Genomic DNA, 22,226 nt, shown 5'->3' on the forward strand with positions numbered 1-22,226 from the left:
TGAGAGGATGATGACTGATTGAAGCTCCTAGCTTGTTAGAGCTTCTTCTGAGATGTTGTAAATATTTTGCTTTTAAATTTACAGTTTAAAAAAAATTCCTACATTACTGAGTTTCCTATTAAGTTCAACTGGGAACAGTCTATTCACCCAAGAGAAAAATAACTGAAGCTTAAAACTTTAGGGGGTAGGAGAACAGGAACAACAGAACAGCGAAAGGTTTATATTGAATCTGTAGCAGATGTTCATCTGTGTGATGACTGATTTTTTTTTTTGATGCATCAGGGTTGAGAAGGAGGTTGGTGGAATGGAAATGGCCCACGAGGGAATGATCTGGAGTCTGGCATGGCATCCCCTTGGACACATTCTCTGTTCAGGCTCAAATGATCACACCAGGTATTTTCAAGCATTAAAATAAAGTATTTAGGGGAATGTATAGACATTTAGAAATTGGAAAGGAGTATGGCACAGGTGAACAGAGAACAGACTGGGATGATTCTGCTACACAACCCATTGGCAAAGCAGGGAGACAAATTTGTCTGATGGGAAAGGCATTGACATTTTACATGAAAGGATGAAAGTGTTGTTGTTTTTCACTAAGGAAATATTACTTTTAATCTCCCCAGTCTTTTTTCCCATGGATCATCTGCTGGCCACGTGTTTGTTTTCACATTGCAAGCATGTTTAGAGGCATATAGTTTGTGCTTTGAATCTTTTGGGTTGAACACACTGTAAACATGGAGTATTTTATAAGTGCAGTGGAATTTATGTGTGTATTGACAAGGTTAATTGTGTGTTAAGAATATGTTTAAATTGAGTGAGAAATTCTTGGAAAGGACTGGAAATACCTGTCTGCTCAGGATCTGTATATCAGTGTGTTGCATTTCTTAAATCCATTGTGCCTTGAAGTATCTTCTGAATTGTATAATTCTATGTGGTGTATTTTTTTTTTTTTCTTTTAAACTCACACCTGATCCCCAAATCCAGGGTTGAGCTTGATCAGTAAAGGTTTGAACCCTTATATAATCAAGACAGCACACTTAAATTTAGAGAAGCAAGAACAAAATTTGATTAACAGTAGTTAATACTTTTGTCCATTTATTGAAATCATATAACTTCCTTTTGACAGCAAGTTTTGGACTCGAAATCGGCCTGGAGATAAAATGCGAGATCGTTACAACTTGAATCTGCTGCCTGGCATGTCAGAGGACGGTGTGGAATATGGTAAGGCAACTGCCCCGAACGGGAAGGAGGAGGGTTGGAGGTCAGGAACAAGCCTAGGGAATATAGCAGAAATTAGACTGCAGCTTCTAGAGAAGAGGTAGCATTGGTGACCACCTAGATAAAAATAATGTTTACTAGCATAATTTTATTCTCTATGTTATCAAGGATCACGATTCTAACAGTGAATTTTCTTTTGTTCTGCAGCTCCAGGAGGTAAGACCTGCTCTGTCAATCACAGGAAGGAGGTTTGGTGCTCTCTCCAGCAATATCCCCAGTTTGATTTGCTTCTTGAAAACATCATGATTTCCCACAGTCATGAGCTACAGGGCATGGGAAAACCTTTCATATTGTTGAACTTGACTCAAATCTTAAAACTTTTAGCCTCTTCCAAGGATTTTTCTTGGTAATCTTGGGTTGCTCAGGGTTGCCCAGCACTACAGCATGCCTCAGTGACTTTTCTGTCCCCAGGATTGCATCTGTTTCTTTATTCAGGCTTTTCATTAACTGCTCTTTTGTGTTTGGGAATGTTAATTAAAATGTAACATTTCAATCTGATTTAAGTTTTAAGAAATACACATTTGTTATAACAAAAATGGGAATGGGTATGAGATAATATTTACTTTTCTGAGCCTCTGCCCTAGGTGTGACTTTCTTGGAAGGACATAATTTCTGGCCTTTTGGAGTGTTTTTATGAATCTGAACTTGCCATTCTTTTAATTTAATATCCTGTAATTCATGAGTGGGATAATAAGTGTCCCAGTAGTTGTGAAATATGTAATGAAGCCAACAAGAGAGGTAAAAGCATGTGGGAAACCAAAAGAACAAAATTATAATTTAAAGGAAAACTGTTCCAAGAATAAATATCTGTTGTTTTCCTCTAGATGATCTTGAACCCAACAGCCTAGCGGTTATTCCTGGGATGGGAATACCTGAGCAATTGAAAATAGCCATGGAGCAAGAGCAGATGGGTAAGAAATAGCTATGGGGAGGCATTTTCCTGAACCATCCAGATACTGTGTAACTTCTTTCATATCTTTCATGTATCTTGGTAGCACAGATGCTGTTTTCTGAAATTCTGTGTTGTGCATATTTCCCATGGGAAGAAGAAAGAGCTGAGAACTTCTTGTTCTCTTTTGTTAAATAAGCTGTAAGGAGAGTAACAAAGTTTCTCTGTAAACCTGTATTGTGCTGACTGTTTGTCTCCCTGGTGCTAAAGGAAAAGATGAGTCCAATGATATTGAAATGACAATCCCAGGATTGGACTGGGGAATGGAGGAAGTAATGCAAAAGGACCAAAAGAAGGTGCCACAGAAAAAAGTGCCCTATGCAAAACCAATACCAGCACAGTTTCAGCAGGTAAGTACCTGATAACACGGTGAACACCAGAACAAGTTGTTGTTGTCTCATTTTATATTATATCAAAATCATATTATCATATTATATCAAAATATATCATATATCAATATATCATCAATATATCATTATATCAAAATCATATTATATCAAAAAGTGTCTAGCTGGTAACAGCATTTTGGATTTCTAGTATCAGCTCCTTTAGATCAACATCCAGTGCAAAATAATGTACCATGCTAGTTAGTTTAATGCCTATTTCTGCATTAAAAAATTGGTTAAATCCATTATATCCTGTACTGGTACCTTGAAAATAGGATGTTATGAGATATGCATGTTTTTTTAATCTAGTTTATAGCTTTTGAATATCAATATTACATAGCATTTCAAAAGACCTTTCCCAATGCAGCAATGTATCGTACACATGCTGTTCAGTGCATAGTCCTCAGAATTCATCTTCTGTTCGCTATTCTTTATAGGCATGGATGCAGAATAAAGTCCCTTTGCCTCCCCCACCTGAGCCATTAAATGATAGAAAGGAAGATATTAAACTGGAGGAGAAAAAGAAGACACAGGCGGAGATCGAACAGGAAATGGCAGCACTTCAGTATACAAACCCGCAACTCTTGGAGGTATGTATGTAAAGTTACTAGCAAATTTGTTTTAGTGCTCTAAGTGATACCATTGGACCTTAACACCGAACTGTGTAGCTTGCTTTTGTGGCACTGTTTTCATGTTTTTTCAAAAACCATCTAATTGAACAGTGCATGGACTTAGTGTGTTATAGTACGATACCTGCTGTGAGGCCCCTGCATTTCAGTTAGTTAATACTGATCTATGATTCCCTTTAGTTGTATTCCTGCTAAATAAGTGAAAAGCATTAAATCTTTCTAAGTACCCAAGAATGAGATAGTTGCTTCTGATTTTTAGTTGTTTCCTGTGCTTCTGTGCCTAGTTGATTTTCTGGGTCTTTTTATTTTATTTTTGGGACAGCAACTGAAGATTGAGAGACTCGCACAAAAGCAAGCTGAGCAAGTGCAGCCACCACCTCCAGGAGGCTCTCTTCACGGACCCCAGCCTTTTCCAGGGCAAGGCCCAATGTCACAGATGCCTCAAGGATTTCAGCAGCCCCTCCCACCTCAGCAGATGCCAATGAATATGCCTCAAATGGGACCTCCTGGTCCACAAGGACAGTTCAGACCTCCGGGACCCCAAGGACAAATGGGACCTCAAGGTCCTCCGTTACACCAAGGCGGTGCAGGTCCACAAGGGTTCATGGGACCACAAGGACCTCCAGGCCCCCAAGGACCTCCACAAGGAATGCCACGGCCTCAGGATTTACATGGGCATCAAGGAATGCAGAGACATCCTGGCCCTCATGGGCCAATGGGGCCTCCAGGTCCACAGGGTAGTGCTGGCCCACAAGGCCACTTAGGACCACAAGGCCTGCCTGGATCTCAGACTCACTTAGGACCGCAGGGTCCACCTGGCCCACAAGGTCACTTGGGTCCTCAAGGTCCTCCGGGTGGTCAAGGAATGCAAGGGCCACCTGGTCCCCGAGGAATGCAAGGACCTCTTCCTCATGGCATGCAAGGAGCTCCAGGATCTCAAGGGATGCAAGGTCCTATATCTCAAGGGCCTTTGATGGGACTTAATCCAAGAGGGATGCAGGGTCCACCAGGGCCCAGAGATAACCAGGGACCTACTCCACAAGGGATGATGATGGGTCATCCGCAAGAAATGAGAGGTCCTCATATGCAGAGTGGTTTACTAGGACATGGTCCCCAAGAGATGAGGGGCCTACAGGGACCCCCGCCTCAAGGTACAATGTTAGGACCGCCACAAGAATTGCGTGGGCCACCAGGTCCACAAGGCCAGCAGGGACCTCCACAAGGCTCTTTAGTAGGGCCTCAAGGAAACATGCAAGGACCTCAGGGACAGCCAAACCCTTCAAGGGGGCCACATCCTTCCCAGGGCCCTCTACCTTTCCAGCAGCAGAAAACTCCTTTGCTGGGTGATGGGCCTCGTCCCCCATTTAATCAGGTACGTGTGGGTCTGTGTAACAAGGAGACTGTTAAGAATGCAGGAATGATAATGTCACGTGGTACAAATGCCGAGCAAGAACTGAGAGTCCGGAGGTTGGGTGTATTTGCAGGATTGAGGCATCAGAAAAAACTAAATGGTGCTGAAGAGAGTCATGTGGCTTGGAAGCAACAAACATAAATGTAGAAATGGGATTACTGGAAATACAGATATGGAAATCAATGTCTGCCAAGAAAATATTTAACCTTAGCAGAAACTCCAGATTTTTAATTTAAAGACACTGAACTCTTTTAAATAGGGAATTTCATGGGGAGTTGGCAAGCACTAGAAGAAGTCAAATTTAAGCAAAATTAACATAAGAAGCCTCATTAATTAACGCAAGTTACTGCCAACTCTCAGTTGTCCCACAGAAGTTTATCCAGAGTATGGGATGAGTTTACCATGGGTGCTGACACGGCTGGAATTAGCTTGGGTCTGGTTGAGCTTACCGGTTCGGATGCAGTGCACAGCAGCACAGCTCTCGTGCTTCCAGTGTACGTCTAGAAATCGTTTTGGCTGCCTTTATACCTTCTGGGGCACCAGTTAAGAGATCCTGCCTGGCCGTGTACGTGGTTACTTGGCAAGAAGCACGAGCGGGAGCGCAGGTATTGGCTCGCGCAGGACCAGCGCAAGTCCGACGGGGCGAGCTGGGACTGCTGAGCTCGGCCCGGACCCGTGCTGAGCACCTGCCCTGGCCCTCTGGGCCCAAGGAAGGGCGGCGAGCCCGGCGCTGCCCTGCGCTTGCGCTAAGCTGACCTGGAGCGCCCGAGAGCGTTGCTTACGGACACACCGGCTAATTTTGCGGGAACTGAGTCCGTTGTTGGTCAAGGCTGGTTGAGCGCCAGTCTTCTGGGGTGCGATCTGCTCTGCAGCTCTTCAGGATCTTTAATAGCCGGCTTGTTCCATCTTCTGGTCTGCCGCAGCTCGCGGAGAGCTTACTGTTTTCAGTGTTGTGAACGTATTTCTTATAAGCCCCTATTTTACTGACACTGGTTTTGTACTTAAAATTTCTCATGTTTGTATTCGGCTTTAAGATGCATTTTGGAGGGAGAGTTTTTTGGGGAAGGAAAAAAACCTACTTCTCCAATTTTATGAAATGCATGATTTCTTTTAACAAGATTAACTTTTTTAAAGTTGCACTGAATAGCTTCTAGCTAAAGCTTTAGCTGATGCGGATATCCCCCTTGGTGCATAGTCCCGTACCATTCACAGTAACGTGTGATGACAGTGACATGAGCTTCATTTAACAGATTCAACTTCAGACTGAGGCACAGCGACCTACAAACTGTGTATTTATTTGCTTTTTTTTTTTAAACACATAAGCAACGATGCCCTCCAGAAGTCTGTTAATGCAACACTATTGCCGAGATTTCAAAAGCATCAAAGCTGAGAGAATAAAATTTGGTTCCATAACTATCACTCATCTAATTCATACTAGCACAGTGTTTCTCATGGCTGTGCTAAGGAGACTATTTCTGCCTTGAGAATAAGTGCTGAGCTTGTGCGGGTGTGTATAAAAGTTTGCATGCATTTACCTGCAGAACGTGTAGGACTGTCCTGGTTCGACACTGCTGTTAACGCGCCGAGGTCAGAATTCAGTGGTTGCTTTTGGCAGGTGGACAGTTATTCTTAATGAATACTACTATCTTAAAGTCTCATATAAATATTGAAAAGAAAGAAAAAAACAAGTATTTTTGACCCTTTTTCCTTCTTAGTGTAGCTTTAGTAGGATAATGCCTTAAAAAAAGAACAGATTTCAAAATTTATAATGTTCCTCTCAGTTTTTGCTCCTGTTTGCTTCTCTGTAATATGAATATAATAGTAGTTACCTAACTCATTTTTTTTAGCAGTACGCATTGGCTTTTTCTTTTTTTTTGTCCCAAATTTGACATTACTCTTCTGTAAACTTGTACAAATCACTTGACTTCCTCTTTTTCCCATCAGTAGCAGGAGGGTACGAATATTTGTCTGCTTCATCAAGGGCTTGTGAAATTAATACTGAATATTTATACAGGTTTGTAAAGGTAAAGCTCCATAAAAGAAGCCCGTTATTATCTGCACCCAGATAATACACTACATTGGAGAGCGCAGGTTTGCTGCCCGATGCTGCCCGATGCTTGGGCTGATGTACCTCGCTTCCTCAGTCTGAGCTCTGCTACCTTCTGCAAATGTGAAGCAGAACAGAAAACTAGCTATGGGAAGGAGATTTCCTGAGATATGATTGGCAAAATCTTTTTCTGGAGACAGGCGTGTTGATATTAAAATAGAGATGGGTAGATAGAATATTGCCACGTTAGCAGTGGTACTTTTGTGGCTCTTCCACTATTGCTGATTTAGAAGAATTGGTCTTAATCACATCTAATCTTTTTAGATAGATATGCTGAATTTCATCTCATTTGCTGCCTGTGCGAGGTGCGAATACTTCAGGACAAGTCTCCTTATTGTCCACGTGGAGGCAAACTTTAGGAGCTTGTGAAATGTTTAGGAGAAGGGCAAATTTTTCCTGTGGGTCAGTATGAAAAATTCTGCAAAAAGTAGAGGTGGCTGCTCTAAAACGGCTACGGTGTGGTTTGGCTGTGGTAGGTGAGCCGCTAGCCCAAGCATAGCTGCGGCGCGGTGCGGAGGAGGACATGGCCGTCGAAAGCTGCTGCCACGCGCTCTCCCCTCCCAGCTCTGCAAATTTAGTCCTGCGGTTGCAAGCTGGGGCCCATAACGCATTTTGGGATGAAACACATGAAAAAATGCAGTATTGCTGTCCTGTCTTCCTGCCTTGTCAGAGCTTTAATTACTTGGGGTAAGGTTTCTTGGCAAACCCTAAGGAAAGTCTTTTTGTGAATGTTAAAAACTGCTTTTTGTTTAAACAAAAACGGCCTGAATTTAAGAAGTTGAAGAAAGTTTATTGTAAGTAAGCATAGGTTAAATACATGAGAAATTACAAAACTCCAGCAAGGTTTTGGTCAAGAATGCCAGAAGCACTGTCCTAGGGTTTAGGTGGATCTTTCCTAGTCAGGGAATTTCTGTTCTGGATTCAACTCTCAGTCACTGGGCAGGCATTTTTTTTAGTGGGTATCGGATCAAGCCTTTTATTTTGCTAATTTTCCTCCCAAAATCCTTACAAAAACAATCATTACAAATGTGCTGTTTGTAGTGCATACTTGTATGCTTTTCTTGTGTTTGTCACAGATATTGCAATTCAATATAAGAGTTCAGTATATAATTTAAAATCCATATTTTAAGATATGAAGGGAAAAATGCACTAATTCACTTATTAATTCTCTTGAACTGAGGCAAAATAGTGGTGTTTTCAAAAAATAAGTACAGAACATGAAAATTACTTAATGTGGATTCATGTAGAGATTAATCAGTGTAATCATGAGTACAATTATGGAGTATAGTCTTTTAAGTATTTACAAACCATCTGCAGTCTGGAAGGTTTATTACAAGCCAGTATAGAGGCAAGTTCCAAATCTTATTCTTTAGAAATGTCTAGGAAAAAATGTTGAGGAAAAAATGTCTGGTTGTTTGGCAAGGGAGGGGGGCGGATTTATTTATTTTTTGGTGATGTCAACCTATAAGGTTTTGTATAGCAACCTTGCAAAATTCACGGGGAGAGACAGACTAACAAAAGCCTTATTTATTCTTCATTTTTCCTTTGGGTTGGTGGAACTTCGGCAAACTCCTGCTCAGCCTGGTGTTTCTGCTTGGGAAGAGCAGGCTGCTGCAGCTCTGCCGTTAGCTCCGTCCTTGCATTAATGACTTAGTAACAACTTGTCCCTTTGTGCTTAGCCACGCGTCTTAAAGTTTTAAGTATTATCCCTTGAGCTTTGATTTAGAATTAGGGAAAACTTTGCCAGCATGGTAAAAACCAAGCTCATGTATTTCCATGTTAGCAGTTCATAAAGCAGGGTTTACAGGCGAGGTTCACTAGCACCACCCACAGCAGGTCCCCGTAGTTTCACCCCCCCCGGCAGACGTTCTCCATATACCTATTTTTTTCATTGTCTCATTTTTTGTTCATTTCTGAAGGAAGTCTTTGGACTTGCAGGCTAGGCAGTTTTTTAACAGCCAGTTAAAGTCAGTACCTGATATTTTTCAAACAAATATACACAATTTCCTCATCTTCACTAACAGGCAGCTAAAATATGAGTTTTTATCATCGTTGGTTGTGATGGGTAAAATGTAGCTGGTGGGAATGAGTCCTTGAAATGGTAACTTTTCTGTAAAATCATGTATACTTTCAGACAGTGACTGAAAAGTTATTAGAAATATGTGAATGTCTGAAAAACTAAGCTCAAATGATTGCAAAATCAGCTGTTTCTATGGTTTGAAGATCTGTGAAGATACATAGTCTTTGTTTATGTAAAGAAATGTATTTTGCCCTCTTACAAAATGCCTAAAAGCAAAAATTCTCATGCATGGTAATTCACATAGCCTTTCCTGCTATATATTAATAGGACGGACAGAACCCAGGTCCTCCACCATTGATACCAGGACTGGGGCAGCAGGGAGGACAAGGTCGTCTCGGCCCTCACAGCCAAGGACCTGGCCTTAATAAAGGTAATGATTCCTGTCTGTTCTTCTATGAGCAGCTCTCCAGAAGGAGACTGTTCCGGTGCAATGCCTCTAGGTAGAAAAGGCTATAGCAGAGCATGGGCTTTGGCTCAGAGAGGAGGTTCCATATACTTTGGCAGGAATGTAGAGAAGCGTTTCCCCGAAGAATATTTGATATGAAATGTATAGCGTGTGCTTTGGAGAAATGTGCAAACTAGAGCATCCTAGAAATGTTTTTAGAAAACATTACAGAAATTTGCTATGATTTTTTCCTTCAAGGTGACTCCCGTGGTCCACCAAACCATCACATGGGCCCTCTCTCAGATAGAAGGCACGACCAGAACAGTGGTGGTCCTGATCATGGGCCTGAGAGAGGGTTGTTTCGAGGTGGCCAGGAGTGGGGTGATGGTAGAGACAGCAGGGGCATGCCAGATAGACGAGGACCTCACCCAGATTTCCATGATGACTTTGATCGACCAGATGACTTCCGTGACGACTTCCATCCGGATAAGAGATTTGGCCATCGATTACGGGAATTTGAGGGGAGAGGAGGCCCGCCATTACAAGATGAAAAATGGAGACGCGGTGGACCTGGGCCTCCCTTTCCTCCTGATCACAGGGAATTTGAAGGAGGGGGTTCAAACCGTGGGCCTCCTGGTGCTTGGGAAGGACGGAGACCGTCAGATGATAGATATCCACGGGATCCTGAGGATGCACGGTTCCGGGGAAGACGCGATGAGAGGTAAGAATAAATCTACTCATTGTTTTGGGGTAAAGGGTGAATGGAGGGAAGTCTTTCTTCCTGGTTTCCTTTTCATTAAGGAGTCTATCTGTTTCAGATTTATAAACTGGAAACCAATCAGGAAATGAAAACTCTAATATACCTGAGTATAGAGTCCATAAAATCATTCAGTAATAGAAGAAAACTTGAAAAATGGTCATTGTACACAGCAGCTTCCGTGTCTTTAAACAGTAAGTAAAGAGAAGGGAGGAAATTTGTAGAGAAGACCAAGTGACACAGGATGAAGATTTGAGATCGTTTTGATGAAAATTGAGAGGAAACTTGAAGGTTAAAGTGACAAACTTTTGAACACTAGAAATGGAATTTGAGACTTTGTCTCCAGTCACAAACTACAGCATGACTGTAGAGACTGTAGAATGAGATGTAATATACTTGTAAGGAGCAGGAACAGTGATCCTACTATCAAATATTAAGGGGCAGAGCTACTGCATCTGTTGGACTGTTGAGACTATTTTCTCATGTTTTTGCTTCTAGCAATTTTATTTCTTTCTGACTTATTTCTTAATGCCAAGCGAAGAACTCAAAAATAATCTAGTTTATAGCAATGTTCATGTCATTGCTTGCAGTTTCCAAATGAATCACAAAGGGACAAATTTGCTTCTAGTTATCAATGTAAATATGGAGGAATTACTCTAAGTCAGCAAGATTAACTGTCATTGAAAGTTGCTCCAGATTTATGCTATTTAACAGTAAAATTTGGCCTCCAAGGTCTAAGCCTCTCACTGACCACCAACTCCATATGTATAGAAACGTGTACTTGTACAAATATATTGTGGTCTCCACATAATGTGAATTTTGTGTGTTTTAGTTGCCTTTTTAATCATTTTCTTACATTCCTTTTACTTTACATCTATACAGCTCTTCTTTTAGCTATTTTCTACCTAGCTCTGTAAAGAGGTACCTTCCTTTTGTGTGAAGAGTATGAAAAGAAATGAGCAGTAACTAAAAGAAGGTAACAATTAAAGCCATTTTAAAAACGTAAGAGTAAAAATAGACAGCATCCAAGCTGAATGGTCTGCATTATAGAATTCTAAAAGACATGGCAGACAACGTTTTTAAAAGTGCAGTAGAGATTTTTGAATCTTACATTGGAAATGTTTAGGGACTGGGAAATATTTTATTATTATCCTGATTTTAAAAAGGTTTCAAGGAGTGTCCAAGAAACTTGTGACCTGTAAATCTGACTTCTGAACTAAGAAGAGTCTATTCGTCACAGTACGAGTATTTGTACAGATAATTTGGTTTAAAAGGAATGTGCACAGGGCTATAAAGGGCTTATTGTGCTGAGCAAACTTAATGAATTCCTTTGAGTGAAGGTGAATTAGATGCCGTTTACTGCAGATGCTGAGGTGAACCTAAGAATCCCAACCCACTCATTTAGCTGGCTTGATTTGGAATCGAGATTGTAACTGGCTTGATCAAGCATGAGAGGGATGTGTGTGTATGTGTGTGTTTCTCTCTAATTTCCCGTCCTTTTCATCCCTGTCCTGTTCTTACTCTACCTGTGCATATCAACATGATGCTTCTACTGCAGAGACCTGCCTCTTCCTGCCTGCTAGTCTGCACAGTGTGTAGTTCTGTACTTTAAGGTCCTAGACCTCAAGGAAGACGACCTGAGAGCAGTCAAACAGGAACTGAGCCCTATACAAGGCAGGGTTTCACATGTGACTGATATGCAAAAGTGAAAGAGGATATATATGGCACAATATTAGGCGCTGTGGCTATGTCAGGCATAGGTATGGTAGCTCTCAAAACTGAACTGTGGCCATAAGGTTGCCTGACAGCAAAGGGAAAGGCACTATTCCTGGTAGCCAGAGGACCTTGTGTTGCAAATCTTGATAATTTACAAGCTAAGCAGAATCACACCATGTCAGTATTAAAATGGGAGACCCTCTAAAGAACACCTAGAGGACTGTGCTGTCTCAAGGCTAAACAATATTGCTCTGTGGTTATTTGAACCATTTGTACCTGAAACTGTTCAGTTTGTTTTCCCAAATCATCCAAGTTAATGTAAAATGGTTCATTGTCCATACACAGCACTCCCTCCATCCACTGTTGTACCTATATAGGCACAGCAGCCTCCTCTCTGTATTGTGTTTGTTTTCTGGGAGGTGGAGACAGACCTATTGTTTTTAATTAAAAAAAATGTAAAAGTTTAAAAATATTGTATTGTGTTATGACTACTGTTAAAATATTTAAATTTGTAATTAAAAGGTTAATGTTGTTAAAATTCTAAATAAAAGTATCTAAAGTTTTGCTTGTAATAGGATGCACTGTGTCTTTAATGAGCTGGGGAAGGGGATGTTGCACAAAGCCAAGACTATCTGAATATTACTGTGGCTGTGGTTTGGCCAGTGTGGAACTGGGATGAGAGGGGATGGGGGGCATCAGTGTGAACGGGCAAGGACAGTGCTCCACGTTATCAGAGGTCTCGCTGAGGGGTGGGCAGCAGTAGCGTGGGATTGCACCGTGAGGACTCCCGCACCAGTGTGCCTGCACCACCTAAACATCTCGTCTGTGCTTGCACAGAGATGGTGGGACCTGGGCTGTAAACTGAGACAGTCGTAGCAAGCGGTGCTCATGCATACGTTTGGAGTTGCAATGATACACAGAACATGGTTGCACTTTTACAAGCACTCCAAGTGTTTATACGCTGGTACTGTAAAAACCCAAATTGCTAGTGTTCATGCAGCCATCTAGAGGCTTACCTGAAACGGCATTTGACAGTTCAGTAAGAACCGTTCTTCTCTCTGAAGATCTCAGTTAAAACCCCAGTACAATACTGGAGGAACTATACTTGTTTAAGAAAAGATACAGAACCCAATCAAATCAAATTACTGAAGGTGTCGTGGTACTTACTAGAAGGAAATAACCAACTTCAGTGTCATGATAGCTACATTTCGCAAAACAGAATTATTCATTATTGCAGTTGGATAAACTGCTCTCTGGGCTGTAGGATGCCACTGTGCACTGTTCAGCAACCATCATCACTACAGAGCCAAGTACAGTCGAGGATCTTTTGCTAAAATTATCAACTTAGATCCTTAAGAATTGAATGCATAAGAGAATATTATAGCAAAAGAATCCAAAATGAATAGAATTTAGATGCTGAAATGTTTCGCTATAGCTATGACTCTCGCTAACTGCCTGTATCTTTCAGTTTGTTTTTATCACTAAAATGGAAGGGAAAAAAGGGAAGGGAAAATAAGACCACAACAGCTAGGGAAATTCACTTGTCCTTTTCTTTACCTTACCTTATATCTAACATCACTCACTTATTTCTCCCTTTTCATTAAATGAATGCAGTATATTTGACAATATTTTTCTTGTATGAAAAACACAAACAACAAAAGAAAGTAAGAGGGAAAACTATAAAAATGAATAAATGAAGTGCTCAGAGGTAGAGAGTGAGCACTTTTTTTGCCCACAAATCCTGTTGTAGTAATTGTATGTGCTACAGTATTAAGTAAAACAGTTCAGAAACAAGTTGATTATTAAAGTGAAGATGACTCAAGTTTATCAATGTAAATTCTGCCTAAAAACCACATTTGTACCATGTTCTTTCTTGTAGCTTCAGAAGAGGAGGACCCTCAAGACACGAGGGCCGGGGACCCAGGGGGAGAGATGGCTTTCCTGGTCCTGAAGATTTTGGGCCAGATGACACTTTTGACTCTCCAGATGAAAACGCAAGAGGAAGGGACCATGGTGTTCGGGGGCGAGGTCGCGGTACTCTTAGAGGTGAGGGAACATTCTTCCATGCTGAAATGCAAAGTTGAGGAAGCAAAGACATTTCTTGGGCAAATTACAATAGTTTCATGAATACAATGTCTCTTCTCACTCCCATCCGCTGCATCCCTTGCTGCTCAGGAGCCCGGAAGGGTCTGCTTCCTACTCCAGATGAATTTCCACGCTTTGAAGGAGGGCGGAAACCAGAATCCTGGGATGGAAACAGAGAACCAGGTAAAAAATCTGGTGAGGCTTGCATTAATAATAGACTTCTTTTAACATAACTATTCTTTTAGATATTTAATTTTTAAAAGTAGCACTTTTTAATTCTGTATCTCACATGCTTGCTATCGCTCTCTGTACTACCAGAAAAGCAATACTTTGTTCTTTGGGACTTTCTAAATTTAGAAAGAACTTAATTGGCCAGAATGTGACTGGCTCTAAATGCAGCTGTATCACTGAACAAAAAAATGATTGTGACCCTAAAGTCTTGATTTTAACTTCAGCTCATATACAGTTCAGAACTGTCTGTTGTTGCCACCTGGGGATGACTGAAGCATATCTTTGTCAGATCATGTGGTTTTGAGACATATATTAATAGCATAGTAATCCTTCTCTTTTATGATGGCAACTTCACTATTGTTTAAAAAAAATTTTTTTTTTCAAGTTTTCGGCTACAATGAGTGACGGCTTATCGATATTATTTTGTGTTACTAACAGTACTAATTATGAATGGGAACCCCTTTTATAGGGTTAAAACTGAGGTTTTGGAGTGTCATGAAAAAAATGAGTATAAATGACACATGAAAAAGGAAAGATGAATATGTGATTCTCTCTTTTCTAAAATACATGAAAATATTTTATCCTAAAAAGAATGTTTTAGATCTATCATTTTCTCCTTTCCCATCTTCTTTTAAACTTTATTTGAAACCTATCTTCATCATCTTACCTTTACTTTCTTACAATTTATTCATCTGTTTGCTTGTTTGCCTGTTTAGAAAAAAAAACATAATTTTAAGTTACAAAATTGAGGACCAAATAATGTAGAAAGTATGTAAATTTATGTGGTTAATTCCAAAATTAGGAATAATGATCAGATGAACATTACTTATGATCCTGTTTCTTCTTGTCACAATCAGGTCCTCGTCCAGATCACCCTCCTCATGACGGACACTCTCCAGCTAACCGAGAACGTTCTTCTTCGCTCCAGGGCATGGACATGGCCTCACTACCACCACGCAAACGGCCCTGGCATGATGGACCAGGGACCTCTGACCACAGAGAAATGGATGCTCCAGGTGGACCTCCAGAGGAGAGAGGGAAAGGTAAAAAGCCTCTGTATTGAAAACCTGGTGCAACACTGGCACATTTTTCAACAGTAAGCTTATTGAGCTTATATTCAGAGGGGGGTAAGGCTGAATTGAATTTTATAGTAAATATTTAATCTTACCGACTGTGAAGCTGAAGACCAATCTTATAGGAACTGTGAGTAGAAGGGATTTTCCAAATCCAGATCCTGTTACTCTTTTGGGCATCAGATAATCCTCTTCTTAAATGTCCTGTGCTCCTGTTCAAAAGTAGTAAGTTTTTGGCTCCCTGTTACTCCAGTTGGAAAACTCTTGCTAAGAGCTTTTTTCCTGATTTTCAGATTAGTTTTTTGTAATTTGTAGTCATTTAATATTCTTTTTTTTTTTTGTGCTTTAAGTTAAACAGGGTTTTTTCCTTACTAACATTTAACTTAACTAATGCACAACATTCACTGACAGACCTAACTGCAGTGGAGACTGCGCTTAAAAAGGGGAGCGTCGAGGGGGAATGATTCTCTTTTGCTTTAAGCCTGTCAGTCACCAATTCCATTCAATGATGTCTAGGGTTTTTACTGGAAGAAATAGTGGAAAGTCGATCCCTCTTATTTCTGAGTGCCACCTGCAATTGCATTGAATTGTATCATGTCCATCCTGAACTAGCTGTTCTCTAGGTTAAAGAGTTCTGATCTGTTCAGCTATTCCATCTGGGAAGCTGTTCTGTACCTTTTCCTATCCTTATTTAATCTGTCTATACCCTTTCCAGTTTTAATTTATCCTTTTGTAAATTAAAGGGGATAACTAGGAATTGCACACACTATTTAAGATGTGGTTTAACTATGGACTTCTACAGTTGGCTTGGTTGTGTTCTATTATCTCCATTCTTTCCTAATAGCTCCTAGTGTCATATTTGCCTTTTTTGACCACTAGTGAACATTAACATGACGTAGAACTAGCTACTATAACTCACAAACTATCTTCTTTTGGAGTCTAATAGCTAGTTCAGAGCCTATTACTGTGTGTGCAAAGTTCGCACGATCACCCTGCTAGCCCCGCACCACTTCTTGTTCCTTTTTCCTCTTAAAAATCCGAGGCTTGCTGTTGTCTGTTTTAACGGTGTGATCAGTGACTGAGATCCTTCTCAGTTGGTTCCAAATGCCGAGCTCAGTCTATAGTTGAGGCTGTTGTTAGTCCTCAGCTGCATGGCTTGGCCTTTGATGCCACTGAATTTCATGTCCTCAAGCTCAGTTAGTGTTGAGTGACAGGCCAGTCCTCCTCTGTGTGCACAGTACTTCCAGTGTATCATCAGGAGGCTTCGCCATTCATTTATAGATTTATTTATCTTTTAATAAAATTCCATTGTTAGACTCCTCTGTTTCAGTACTTTTCCTTTCAAAACTGTCTGTTGTTCCCATTTAGCTAGCTCCTTATCAAATCTCTAGGATTCCTTCTCCAGCTTCACTACTAATTTGTCAACCCTATCGAATGCTTTACTGAATTCAAAACAAGTGTTATCTACTACACTTCCTGTGCCTAGACAATTCATTACCGAACCAAAGAAAGTTTAGAACAGTGGCAGAAAGCATGATGAACAAAACATGAGCAATACTTTTTCAAATAAGGACTCTGTCACCTTCAGTTGTACTGCTAAAGTCTTTTGGGGATATAAACTTTATGGACTATAAACTCTGTGGAACAACCTGGTCTCTTATTTTGCACAGAACAAGCACAGTCAACAAAAAATAACTTTTGCTAAAATGGAGCATAAATATCCTAATTTGGCTGTAGCAAATTTATCCATAAAGCACTTCCATTATTTTCTTCAAAATATGACTTCCGTTAATTTGAGCTAACAACTTGGGTTTTTTTTCTTTTAATATATTTATCAGTACCAAAAAGATCAGTGAGAAGCAGAAAATCCTCATGTTCCTGGCAATGAGAGCTGATAAAGTTTGTTTTCATGCTTAGTAGTAAAACAACATTTTTCCATTACTTCTAGCAAAAAACAGAATCAACCAGTAGTGACTCATTATCTTCATCACTAGCCTCAAATGATCAATGAGTGCAATATCTGTGTTTAGGAAAAAGATTATTATGAATAGCATGCCAAATAGTTTAAATAAAAAATATACAAAAAAACACAGATGATGTTAAGGGATGAGAATAGATAGGGATATTGGGGAGTTTTGAGGAGACCATGATTATTGTTGTTCTGCCTTATTTCATTTAAGTCCTTGCTGCATAATCTCCTTTAATTCCCATTTGAATTTGACTGCTGTCCATCCTCTGACCTGTCATGCAGATACTGAATCTATATATAAAGAAAAATAGTATAGTGGGAGGAGGCATAAAATTACAAGTCTCAACTATATTCATCTTGCGAATGATTATACCACATAAGAACTAGTTAAATATATGGTATGTCTGAGCAGAGACATGGCTTAAACTACAACATCAGTAACTGATTGTGCTTCATTTTTAGGACGAGGAAGTTCGGGACCTTCACAGAGAGTGCCAAAATCTGGGAGGTCTAGTTCTTTAGATGGAGACCATCACGATGGATTCCACAGGGATGAAGCTTTCGGTGGAGGCCCTACAGGAGGCAATAACCCCTCTAGAGGAGGAAGGAGTGGGAGTAATTGGGGAAGAGGAAGTAACATGAACTCTGGTCAATCAAGAAGAGGAGCATCTAGGGGTGGTGGAAGAGGACGATAGAAGAGGCTTTGACTGGGTCACACCCAGTCCTTGCTGGACAATATTTAAATGAACTGCTACTCTGGACTCAAAGAGAAAGTAAACCCGCACCACCACAAACCTGGATTCTTAACTGGGATAACTGAATGTGCATTAGTTCCTAACAAGGGTCTTTTCCTAGATCAATCAACTGCTACTAGCTGCAATATTGTAGCTGGGTTTCCATTTTGTCCTCTCCATCCCCATTTTCCTCACCTTCTTTTACCTACTTTGTTTTGTGAAGAGCTGGAATTTTTTTTAGTGTTGTAAGACATGGAGCACCTCCACAGATTTCAGTTCACCTCCAGACAGAAACTTGTTTCTATATGTACAGTTTGTCAGAAAAGTTACGTTGTTTTTGTATGAATACAGAATGTAATTTGCGCAAAAATTAACAAAAAAATCCATGCAGTGTGTGATTCTTTACTCACCTAGAACTATAAAAAGCGTCATCTTTAAGCAAATCTGCTTAATCAGATGGAGCAACAGAACTACCTCCTGAATTTTCTACAGTACAAAATGCTAATGCTTTGTTCCTAATTTGGGGGTCTATCATGCATAGAGAACTTTCTCTTTCACCTTTAGCCACAGCTGTCTATAGATAGTAAGTGGTGCTGCCATTAAAATTCCAAAACACAGGAAATCACCGCTGCTTGCTATTCTACCATCCTGAAAGAGAAAAACGGGGAACACCATTTAGAAAGTTGTCACAGACTGTATGAGCTATAACCTAGCAAAATAGACAGCATGACAAACATTGTCATTCTATTACTTCACTTGGAGTCAAATATTCCTGTTTGCAATAGCATCAGTTTATATAAATCAGGGAAGAAAGGACAGAAGTTTAGCAGCTTGATGAATATGGATGCATATGCTTTACAGTTACTGTAGCACACATTGCTTAAAGATACGGGTTCTCAGTACAAGCTGGTGTACTCAAATACTGAAGTGCAAACCTCGTTAGTTGGTCATTTTCTTAACATTTTTAAGCATCTTTTTCTCTAGGGTATTTTTTCCTAGTTTTATTTCTTTGCAATATTGATTGTTTTTAATTGGGGCAGGGGTTATTCCTATTTTTGACTGCTTACCAACCACACGTTTCAGTTTTTCCCCATAAAAGCTAGGCTATCAAAAGGTATTTCTAAACATAGCTCCTTTCGTATCTAAAGCCTCACTGAGAAGTGTATCATGTAAATACATATCCTAAAGCCAGCTCTCAAGAAGAGAGCATGATATGGTAATGTAGTTATAAAGCTGACAAAGATACTGCAGCAAAGGAGCAATACACAGCAGATATTTTACCTAAAGACTTGTCATTCTGTCAAGTTAATTGGAAAGACTGGCCTAAGTCCTGATCTTACTGAAACAGAGCGCAGCGAAGATACCCTACTGCTGTTCTCTTGGTTCAGTCAGAGGTAGGTTTTTCTCCTAGTTTTTAATTTTAGTGTGCAAAAGGGCTTGTGAAAATTACAGTGAAGAACTTTTAGCCTGTAAAATTCTTGTTACAGGGCTCTAGTGAGACAGAATGCTATTAAAGGAACTAGCTGGGAAACAGCTGGGATGCACCTGGTATGATACGATTTCTCTTTTGAGGGGGGAAAAAATAATTAGTTTTACCTCTACCTGCAGAAGAAGGTACCTCAAGATAGATCCTAACTCTGTGAAATTTTATTGCTAAACACCAGTGATTTAATTATTAGGAAAGGGAAAAGCTTGTTTTTTTTGTTTTTGTTTTTGTTTTCCAAAGTCATATATTTTTCTTAAGGGGCTGAAAGCGACTTTTGTAAATTAGAGTACCCAATTTAGACAATGAGCTTTTCAGCCCCTAACTAAACCATGGTCCTCTACCAAAACAAGTTAAAGCGCACCTAATTATAGAAAACCCAGCTTTCTCTATGTGGACCAAAGGGCATAGGCTTGTTTCTCCTGTGACAGTTAACTTCCTACAACCACTGCTTAGGGTAGTTGTTAAGTAATGTATGTTCTTCATGTGAGAATTGTAGCTTTTTAAATTAAGATTTGAAATAGGCCATGATCATGGAATATGCAGAGAAAGTCCTGAGAAATCCGTATAATTAAGCATACTACTAGCTTTCATATAAAATCTTGAAGGCCACAGCATAGCAGAAGAGACAGGAGCAGTAGCTTCCCAGGCTGTGACACCATAACCCACTATTGCTGGAAAAGGGCTAAAAGTATTTAATGGAAGTATGCTTCTGTCCTCTTTGGTTTAAGCTCAGTTCAGTTCAAGTTCCTGTTCAGTTTAAGCTGGTAAAAAACAGCACTGTATGTAGAATCCTTATACTCTAGGTGGTAGCTTAGAGCTTCACCTGTCTAAGGTTTAACTTGATATTGCTGCTAGAAATAAGATTTTATATACTGAGGCTTAGAAGTTATGAAAGTGAGAGAACTAATTTCCTGCTGTTCCAGATAGTGCTGACTTGCACTTTTAAGGAAAAAAGTGACCCTTAGTGGAACGTCTATACTGACATTTGGTATACAAATAGTTTTATTAAAGCAATTTATGTACATTTAAGCCCCCTCCCATTTTACAATTTCAGTTTATTTCAGAGTAAATACTATGCGAATAGGTTAAACCCTAAGCAGTGATGCAGACGAATACTGCCGTGTTTGGCTTTATGTTATATATGACTGATATGTCATCATATATATGATGATATATATGTGATGACCCAGTGGGAGGGTGAGACACTCGCTCTGGCTCTGCGCGGGCCGGGCCTGGCTATCGCGTTTACCTGCAGCGGTGCAGCACGCAGCTGCAGCACCAACCTCGCAGGGCCTGTCAGCCCGGGTCCAGCACCGCGCTAAAAGCTGGTTAGCTTCTGCGTTTTAACAGAGCTGTACTAGCTGAAACGGGCTTTAACTAATTACGAGCAGATTTATTTTTGAAGGTCACGCTGTGACACTGAGCAGTTCCTGCCCAATTTAAGGTCAAAAATACAGAAACCAAAAGCAAGTGGGAAGAGCTGAAGCTATGCCTTTGGAGCCCAGGTACCTACTACCGCCTTACAGCAGCAAGAGCTGCAAAGGCCAGGAGCCTTAAATACGATTAGCACCTTTCATTCTAGCATCCTATTCAGGAAGATCACCCTTACGGTTAAGGATACTGTCTTCGTGGCCCACAGCCCCAGGAATGTTGCATTTATTGGACGGAATTTTAAAGCTTTTTTTTTTTTTTAAGAGGGCTGCAGCTCAGTGGCAATAGGATTCCCGTTCACCGGCCATGGCAAGCGCGCGTCAGACCGCAGGGTCAGCACAAAACCGGCATCAGCAGCCGTTAACCGCTGTTGACCCCCGCGCCCCGCCCCGCCCGCGCAGGTTTTGCCCGTCGTCTCCGTTTCAAGCGTCTTGCAGTCAGTCAGTCAGTCAGTCAGTCCCGCGCGAAGCGCTGCCTCGGCGCAGGCGGCAGCGGCGCTCGCCCGCGCCGCCTCACTCACGGTTTGCAGCGGCTCCAGGCGGCCGCGCCGGGCCGCGCCGCGCCGAGGGGCCCCGCGCAGCGCTCCGCCGCCGCCGCCGTTACGCCGCGCGCCCTCCCTCGCTCGCCGCCCGCGAGGCAAAGGCCGAGTCCCGGCGAGGGCAGGCGCCGGCCGTCACCGCCGGTCTCCGAGGGGCGCGTCTCCTCGCGGCTCGCTCCGGCCCGCGGCGCCGCCGCACCTCCGGCGGGGGGGGGGGGGTCACACCGGCAGCGCGGCGGCGGCGCGGCGGCGCAGCGCCGGGCCCAGCAGGCGGCCCAGCAGGCGCAGGCCGGCGGCGCCGCCGGGCAGCGCGGCGGCGGCGGCGCCCAGCTGCGCGGCGGCGCCCAGCGCCGCCAGGGCCGCGCTGCGCCGCGCCAGCGCCGCGTACAAGGTGCCGCCCAGGGCGGCCAGGTAGAGCAGCGTGGCGCCGCCGGGCTCCCGCAGCAGGCGGCGCGGCCCGCGCAGCAGCGCGGCGGCGCCCAGGCCGCAGACGGAGCCCAGCGACCAGAGCAGCGCGAACTTGCGGGCGCGCAGCAGCAGCAGCGGCGCGTAGAGCGCCGCCAGCGCCCAGCACAGCGCCGCCAGCAGCAGGCACAGCCCGCCGCCCGCCAGCCGCTGCCAGCGCGACAGCCCCGGCAGCCAGGGGTCCGCCTCGGCCGCCCACGGCCAGCCGCCGCCCGCCGGGCCGCCGCCGCCCGCCGCCGCCGCCGCCTCGGCCCCCGCGCAGCCGTCCGGAGCCGCGCTGGAGCCGGAGCCGCCGCCGCCGCCCGCCTTCGCCTGCGCCAGGTACTCCTGCAGCTGCCGCCCCAGGTCCGCCATGGCGATGGCGGCGCCGCCTACCGCGCGGCGCCCGCCGCCATCTCGCGGAGCAGCCGCATCCGGGTCACCGGCCGCCGCCAGCCGCGCGGGCGGGGCGGCGCGGCGCGGCGCGGCGCCGGGGGAAGGGGAGGGGGAGGGGGAGGGGGAGAGGAGCGCGCGCGC

General features: G+C 42.6%; 3 protein-coding genes and 2 long non-coding RNA genes across 7 annotated transcripts in view; 2 read left to right on the forward strand and 3 right to left on the reverse strand.

The window, feature by feature from the left end:
* Positions 1–18,176, forward strand: part of WDR33 (WD repeat domain 33) — a 71,321-nt gene extending 53,145 nt beyond the window's left edge. Inside the window, exons 11-23 of the mRNA XM_067302003.1 lie at positions 283–393; positions 1,127–1,221; positions 1,426–1,434; positions 2,103–2,189; positions 2,438–2,577; positions 3,051–3,203; positions 3,565–4,614; positions 9,108–9,210; positions 9,484–9,946; positions 13,578–13,744; positions 13,874–13,966; positions 14,872–15,057; positions 17,519–18,176. Of these exons, the coding sequence (XP_067158104.1) occupies positions 283–393; positions 1,127–1,221; positions 1,426–1,434; positions 2,103–2,189; positions 2,438–2,577; positions 3,051–3,203; positions 3,565–4,614; positions 9,108–9,210; positions 9,484–9,946; positions 13,578–13,744; positions 13,874–13,966; positions 14,872–15,057; positions 17,519–17,751 (2,890 nt within the window). The 3' untranslated portion in view covers positions 17,752–18,176. The remainder of the gene's footprint in view (positions 1–282; positions 394–1,126; positions 1,222–1,425; positions 1,435–2,102; positions 2,190–2,437; positions 2,578–3,050; positions 3,204–3,564; positions 4,615–9,107; positions 9,211–9,483; positions 9,947–13,577; positions 13,745–13,873; positions 13,967–14,871; positions 15,058–17,518) is intronic.
* Positions 13,861–14,927, reverse strand: LOC136992629 (uncharacterized). The gene is made up of 3 exons (XR_010885057.1): positions 14,841–14,927; positions 14,682–14,722; positions 13,861–13,943 (listed from the first exon to the last, which is right to left on the reverse strand). It is a non-coding gene; the product is annotated as an uncharacterized lncRNA (long non-coding RNA).
* Positions 14,952–22,162, reverse strand: LOC106484463 (uncharacterized). 3 transcript variants are annotated; one of them, XR_010885056.1, is made up of 4 exons: positions 22,086–22,162; positions 18,349–18,438; positions 15,183–15,299; positions 14,952–15,036 (listed from the first exon to the last, which is right to left on the reverse strand). It is a non-coding gene; the product is annotated as an uncharacterized lncRNA (long non-coding RNA). The 3 variants fall into 3 exon arrangements; XR_010885055.1 differs by lacking the exon at positions 22,086–22,162 and adding an exon at positions 21,228–21,441; XR_001292563.2 differs by lacking the exon at positions 22,086–22,162 and having other exon boundaries at positions 18,349–21,441.
* SFT2D3 (SFT2 domain containing 3) lies at positions 21,465–22,070 on the reverse strand. Its single transcript, XM_067302002.1, has one exon. The coding sequence runs from the start codon at positions 22,062–22,064 to the stop codon at positions 21,465–21,467; it is 600 nt and encodes a 199-aa protein (XP_067158103.1). The 5' UTR covers positions 22,065–22,070.
* LIMS2 (LIM zinc finger domain containing 2) overlaps positions 21,969–22,226 on the forward strand; it is a 38,228-nt gene continuing 37,970 nt past the window's right edge. Inside the window, exon 1 of the mRNA XM_067302000.1 lies at positions 21,969–22,031. The gene's annotated coding sequence lies outside the window, so the exon portion shown is untranslated. The remainder of the gene's footprint in view (positions 22,032–22,226) is intronic.

Source organism: Apteryx mantelli, chromosome 9 (assembly GCF_036417845.1).
Source record: "Apteryx mantelli isolate bAptMan1 chromosome 9, bAptMan1.hap1, whole genome shotgun sequence".
NCBI lineage: Eukaryota > Metazoa > Chordata > Aves > Apterygiformes > Apterygidae > Apteryx > Apteryx mantelli.